This window comes from Penaeus vannamei, chromosome 2 (genome assembly GCF_042767895.1).
Source record: "Penaeus vannamei isolate JL-2024 chromosome 2, ASM4276789v1, whole genome shotgun sequence".
Taxonomy (NCBI): Eukaryota; Metazoa; Arthropoda; class Malacostraca; order Decapoda; family Penaeidae; genus Penaeus; species Penaeus vannamei.
The window spans coordinates 22614415-22621914 of NC_091550.1; the positions used below are offsets into that span (position 1 = coordinate 22614415).

General features: G+C 47.5%; 1 protein-coding gene across 2 annotated transcripts in view; it reads left to right on the forward strand.

Annotated features, from left to right (window-relative positions):
• Gbs-76A (Glycogen binding subunit 76A) overlaps positions 1–7500 on the forward strand; it is a 58970-nt gene that overhangs the window by 33085 nt on the left and 18385 nt on the right. Inside the window, exons 2-4 of one of the 2 annotated variants that reach the window (XM_027368230.2) lie at positions 871–953; positions 1506–1617; positions 1931–4492. In XM_027368230.2, coding sequence (XP_027224031.1) covers positions 1558–1617; positions 1931–4492 — 2622 coding nt within the window. In that variant the 5' untranslated portion in view covers positions 871–953; positions 1506–1557. The remainder of the gene's footprint in view (positions 1–870; positions 954–1505; positions 1618–1930; positions 4493–7500) is intronic. The other variant, XM_070131270.1, reaches the window with a different exon arrangement.

Consider the following 7500-nt stretch of genomic DNA (forward strand, 5'->3'; position numbering starts at 1 on the left):
ATATATATATATATGTATGTATGTATGCACACACACACACACACATATATATATATGCGTGTGTCTATGTGTGTGTATACATACACATACAAGTGAGAGTGAGTGAGTGAGAAAGAGAGCGAGAGAGAGAACGAAAGAAAGAAAGCAAGGAGAGAGAGAGAGAGAGAGAGAGAGAGAGAGAGAGAGAGAGAGAGAGAGAGAGAGAGAGAGAGAAAGAGAGAGAGAGAGAGAGATCGAAAGAAAGAAAGAAAGAGAGAGAGAGAGAGAGAGAGAGAGAAAGAGAGAGAGAGAGAGAGAGAGAGAGAGAGAGAGAGAGAGAGAGAGAGAGAGAGAGAGAGAGAGAGCGTTAGAGGAAAACACGTAGTAAACAAACAGGCGGTTCTGATGCGCCGCCCATGCGGGTCAGAGCACTTGTCGGGCCTGCGAGCGAACGTGCAGCGAGACACGTTGAACGTTTGCCTGGCGCCCGGGACGTGAACCCGCGCAGCTACGCCTGTCTACTGAACATGTGTCGTTGTTGTGTTCTGTCGTTGATGACAACGTGTTACTCTCATGAATATAAGTATAGCTTCATTTTCGTGTTAAGTAAACGCCATAAACTTATGTTAGGTATATGTATGTGTCTCTAAATAGCGTGTGTAAGGGGATTACCAAACAGGCAAACAAACATGCAACTCTTTCGTCTTATACAGACTTCCTTGCTGCTTAATCTTCAAGGTCATTTAGGACAGTACCCTCTGCGTATCAGTTTACATAGTCTGTAATCATGTTTTTTTATTTATATCAATTTAATTATTTTCTTGAACATTGTATAAATCAAAAGCTAATTTCCTTTCCATCAGGGAATTCACACCATCTCTTTCGTTTCAGATCTTACGATGAAGAAGCACGGAGACGTGTGAACGCGATACTTCTCACGTGTTAGAGGAGGACGTCGCCCAAGTTCACTGCAGGTACTTCGTCATTTATACGTGCTAGATGTTGGGCTCACTGGCCATGGTTCCTCACTTTCAGTATTTCTTCATGCCTGAATAACACAAATATATATGAATCTTATTTCAAACCTCGTGTGTAAAAATACGTATGTATTAAATCATCTACTCATATTGCACTTGTTTTCTAATCACATTGTTCTTTATAGATTGTGTGGTTTGTTTGTTTATTGTTTATGTCTCATAAACAAATCGGGGATAAACTATTTCCCTGTTTACTAAATTTCCCCGCTATGTCACATTGTTGACAACCATTCACGTTAAATCAGTCTTCGTAGACATAAGGATACTTCATTAAATAATGTTATGTAAGCCATCAAAGTAAATGAAGAGGTCAACTCGCGGGTCAGAGAGTGCGGTCCCGGCGAAGCCAGACTCAAGGCCACCAAACGTTGCTACGCACAGCGTCCGTGGCCGCCCGGCCGCGAGGCGCAGGCGGTGCCAAGCGAGACCGCAGTCTCTGCCGCGGCCGTTCTCTCACGTCCTAAACCCTCATCCATCTCTACTCACTAGACTAGTGTGGGTGAAAGCATGATCTGCAGGAGGTGCTGCAGGAGGAGGAGGGATGACTGTGTTACATGGTGTTCAGGGGCACCAGGTGGAGGTGGAGGATGCAGGTGAACAGGTGAGTATGGCGAGGGAGGGCCATGCCATGGGCAGCTGAGGAGGGGCAATTGATTCCAGTAATGATCATCGAGGTTCTTTCATTTCCCATTCTTGCTTCGGGACGCCACACAACCATATCTAATACGTCATTAGTTGCAGCAGATAACTTCATTTCCCTAAAAACTTTTTTGTTATTTTCACCCAGCAGCACATTACCACTTTGACCTTTGTCCGTGACCTTTCTTCCGTGACCAAAGCTAGGAGGGCGGGCATGAGGGGCAGGGTAAGGGCTGGTGGCTCAGGTAATCGTAACACCGCTATATTTATCGCAGGTGGAGGGGAGAGCGCACGTGACGTACTGCCTGACGCCAGCGGAGGGGGCGGGGCCATCGTCTGGCAGGGTGGAGCCAGAGCGGGAGGAGCGAGAACGTGCCCCGTCTACCTCCGTCGTTGCACACTGCTGCAACGCCGTCGCCGTCTGGTGCGATGCCCCCACGACCGCCGCCTACGCGCTCATAGGCCTATCGCGATGCTGGTGGCAGTATACGGTGACGTCATCCTCTGCGGGAGACAACATGGGTGACGCAATGCAAGAAGGCGTGGCGACTGAGATAAAGGGCGGGGCCAAACCTGGGGTTACCGAGGTCGGTTGGCCTCTGCCATGCAGTCTGTCCTCTCTTCTCGCCATGAACTGCCGGGCCCGGGCGGAGGGCCTCGCTCGCCGCCTACAAACAAGCCTTCGCGTGGGGTCAGGAGGCTCGGTGGCCCTCGAGCAGACGTCCCTGGTGACGCCGGGCCCGGAGGACCACTATGCGTCCATGGAGTGCCGCCATGCCTCGCTGGACGACCCCGAGTTGGACCCGGTGGACGACCCGAACCTCCGCCCCATTCACGTGGTGACGTCAGAGCCCTCCCTACGCCTCTGCCTCCCGTCCCCGCCCGCATTGCCCAACGTGGCTGAGCAGGACTCGGACGTCTATTATGACTTCGACCTTGCCAGCCCGGAAGACGCACCTGAGGATGAGGAAAAGGAATGCGATAACGTGATAAAAAGATACGAGAGACCCGAGAGCGGATGCGCAACTTCCGTCACTTCGCCTGTTATGTTCGACGACGAGTGCGAGGACGAGGGCGAAGAGAAGCGAAAAGATCAAGAGGACCACACTCGCTCGCCGGAGGCCAACATGTGCACCTCGGAGGCCGAACTTCGCGTCATGAGGCAAATCCTGACGTCCGCCTCCCTAACGGACGTCCTCTCGCCGACGGACAGGACGGCAGAGACAGATGCCAAAGCCTTGTGTGATGATTCCAGCAGATACCAAAGTGCAAACGGTACAGGAAAGTGCGTGTGCGGGGCGTGCCGCTTCGATGACGAGGGTGAGTGTGGGTGTTCCTCGGGGCACCTGGAGACCCATTACATTGTAACTCACACGTGGGGAGAGCCAGAAGAATCGTGTGCAGATGGGATCCCAGAGGGCGCTGCTATGCCTGGAGACAGTTACGTCTCGCTATCAATGCAAGAAACATCGCCAGTAGCCAACACAGACCCTCGTTGGTGCCACCCCGGGTCGGGCACTCCGCCGGCAGTGCCACATCCACCAGCTGATCAACGCGCGGTGGACAAAACAAACATAGTCAGTGGCGACAGTGATGGTGCTGGATGGGACAGATATGATGCAAGGAGTGATATGTATAAACATAGTGAGGCGGTAATTATCAAGGATAAGGGATGGGACAAGGGCAAGAAAGATCAGAGCAAAGATGTGTTGGGCGACGGGGAAGGGGACACCGTGTACTTTGCGGAGGTTACAGTGACACAGTTCAGTGGTGAAGGTGAAACCGTGTGCAGTGATGGTGATGTAGAACACAAAGCAGATACTGACACTGAAGGGAAAATAATCCTGCAAACCGCCCCAGAAACTGCCAGTGTCCCCCAGGCTATTTCTGGCACGACACCCCCGCTCGCCGACCCTCACCTCTACACGCCCTCTGAAGGACAGCCCGCCGTCATGGAGTCGCGCGGGGAAGCTGAGGGGAGAGACGAGTTGTTTTGTATGGACGCTGACGCGGAAGAGATTGAGACTCTCGGGGAAGATGAGGAGAGCGACGACGAAGAGAATGAGGAGGACATTGACGAGGAGGTGATTCTCACGGGGAAGTTCCGCAACATCCGCGGATACACGGAGCGCGTTCGACGTCTGTCAGACGACATCGAGGACAGAATCTCCCCCACGAGCATCACCTACGAGGACAACTGCTTCTGCGAGTCGCCCAAGTCCAGCAAGTCCTCGACCGCCTCCGAGGTAGACGATGGCGGCGAGGAGCTGGCCGCGCAACTGTCGCAACTTGAGGTGGAAGATGTGGACGACGGAGTGGGCGACGAAGAGGTGGATGAGGAAGCCCTGGCTGGCGAGCGCTCCTCCTCGGAGGAGACGGACCCGGCCCGAGTAGAAGATTTCAAGCTGCGGATCAAGCGTTCCTCCTCCCTGAAGTGCGGCAAGACGCCTCCGGGCACACCTGGACGCAAGAAAATCGTGCGCTTTGCGGACATGCTGGGCCTCGATTTGGCTGCCGTCAGGACTTTCCTTGCGGGCGTCCCGCACGTCCCGCGCTCCGCCTTCTGGGATCTCGAGCTGGAGCGCGAGGCGGCGGAGGCGGCGAAGTCTTCGTTCGCGCAGAACATTGTGCCAACGCGCGTCCTCACGCCCTTGTTCCAGCAGCCGGGCTCGCAGGTCGACTTCCTGGAGCGCGTGCGGCAGCAGCGCGTGGTCGTGGAGAACATCGAAGTGGGCGACGACCTGAGCGTGCGCGGGGTGGTGCGCGTGCTCAGCCTCGATTTCCACAAGAGCGTCTTCGTCAGGTACACCTTCGACCAGTGGCGTAATTACCACGAGGTGAGTAACGAACGCTTACGCACTCCTTGCAGAGATTTCTTAAACGTCTTAAAATCTGATTGCTTTCCTTTGTCACGCATCCGATATTTAAGTGGATGTTGAAACTGGTAGCAACTTAATGCTTTAAAGCATGTCACACGTATGATCTTATCTGGTATTGTAGCAAATGATAATGTATCTTTACAGTCTCACATGTTGTCAAATACCTGAAGATCTGATTACCACGCCTTTAGTCATTCCCCGTCATGTCTCTGATTCTAAGTTTCGCGTAGCTTGATAGTCCGCCTTCATTCCGATTCGAGAACCATAGAACTGCAATATATTCTATGAGATTTTGAAACCCTTTTCGGTTTTCCTGTCTTATCGACCATGATTTCTCTTTTGTTTTTTAAAGAATAATTTTCAGATGATTTCTCGATCGAATGATCGAGATACAGATACAAAAGAAGGGAAATTCACTCTCCTTCCCTCCTTCCCTTCCCCCTCCTTCACTTCCTCACCCGCTCATTCCCTCCCTCGCCCCCTCACCCACTCATTCCCTCACTCATTCATTCCCTCCCTCACTCACGAACTCACGAACTCATTCACTCACTCACTCACTCACACACTCACTCACTCACTCACTCACTCACACACACACACACACACACACTCACATATTCACACTCACACATAAATACATACATACACACATATTCTTTTTCCCCCCTCTCTCTCACTCTCTGTCTGTCTGTCGTCTGCCTCTCTCTCTCTCTCTCTCTCTCTCTCTCTCTCTCTCTCTCTCTCTCTCTCTCTCTCTCTCTCTCTCTCTCTCTCTCTCTCTCTCCTCCCCTCTCTCTCTCTATTTTTATATGTATCTATCTCAATCCCCCCCCTCCTCTCTCTCTCCCTCCCTTTCTCTCTCTTCCTAAGGGGAGCACAATAACAATTACAAAAGATGAGAAAAGAAAATAATAACAATTGTCGTAATGATAATCACGATGACTGCGATAATAGCAATACCGCTGTGCCAAATGAAATTATGATGAAGATGATTTAAGAGATATTAACAATAGCAGCGATAAAAGTGATAAGAACAAACACTGGAGAAGGACAGTGCTACTAACGACGATGCTCATAATGATGCTAATACAGTAATGACTATCTGCCAGTTTGTTAGAATTGTGCGAGGTCCGACCCAAAAGAATATTCGTATACTTGATATGCATAGATAAAGAAATAAATGTATATTTATCAGGCTAGACATGCATATCAACCAGGCAAATAGATAGTTAAATGTATATCTATCAGATATATAGACAAATATGCCTTTATTTCTGCGTCTGTATTTATGAAAATTCATTAGGTCGGGCCTGGCACAATTTTAACAAACTGGCCGTATGATAATGATAACAGTAAATTTAATGTAGTAGGCTGTTGAGGACAGTAATGAGAGTTATGATATTGCTTATATTATTTGTAATAGTAATAGTTAAAGCGATTGTAATAGTAACAGTAACAGTAACAGTAATAATGATATTGCTAATAATAATGATGATGATGATAGTGATAGTGATAATGATGATGATAATAATGATAATAATAATAATAATAATGGTAATAATAATAATAATGATAATAATAACGAAAATAATAATAATAATGATAATGATCATGATAATAATGATGATAATAATGATGATAATAAAGATAATAATAATGATAATAATGATGATAATAATGATAATAGCAATAATAATAAAGATAATGCTATTAATAATGAACAATAATAATGATAACAATGACAATGAAAAATTATCACAGTAATAACAATGACTAGTGACACTAAAAATTATATTGATAATAATGATAATATTGATATTTATGATGTTATTGATAATAATGGCGGTGCTATTGATGATCATAATGATGATGATGGTAATGACAATGGCAATGATAATAATAATAGTAATAATAATAATAGTAATCCTACTACTAATAATAATGATAATAATGATAATGCTGATAAAGCTAATAATGATGATGGTAATACTGATGATAATAATTCCGGTAACAAGGACAAGAATTAAATGATTTTTTAAATTATAGCAATCGCAGTCATTATAATGACAATAATGATATTATAAATATCGTGATGATAATTGATAATAATAATAGCAGTGGAAACAGCGACACCCGAGGGAGTAGTAAAGCAGTGACAATACCGGGATGAAATATTCAGACAATCGCGGCCTTGCAGCATCCCTTCGGCGCCGCGCCCGCGGGACACGAGCGCCTTCCTCCCGCATGCGGCGCCGCAGGCAATAGGAAGTGTATCAGCTCGGGCGCACCTGCGCTCGAGCGCCTCCTTCTTATCTTTCAAGACTGCCTCAAGACCGGTAATCTATGCCGGCGACAGCGGCTCGGTTCACCGCGGCCGCCAACCGGTCTGGCCCGCGGCGCGTCCGGGGCATACATGCGGAGAGGGTCGCATGCGTTATTAGACAGGGACATAAGGTGCAAACCAACATTCATATGCATGCATGTGTGTTATAATACAGGGAAAACTGGATGGACGTGTATGAGTTTAAGTATTCAGTACGAGTATAAGCGTGCACACACATACGCACACACTAACCTCCACACGAAGCATGTCTATATCTATTTGTTGATCTATTTCTACATTCATCGATACTAATAATATTGTACGATGTAAAGTTGTACACATGCATACACACATCCTTTCATGTCAACGACTCCTTTCCTGTATTTTAATATAGCATAACAACATCACTCATCACAAGGTTTAAACGGAACGACGTCCCATTAGAACCTCCCTAAACAACGAGCTAAATGCATTACTAATCCTCTCTCCGACGAGCTTAAATCCAACTTTAAAACAGCTGTCTTCCCTCCACAAGTGTGAAAGTCAGCTGAGTTTGCCGACCGCTTCCGTCTCCCAGCGTTCTCACATAACCCTTGCATACATGTTGGAGTGAATGTGAAAGTATTCAGAACGCGGAAACGGA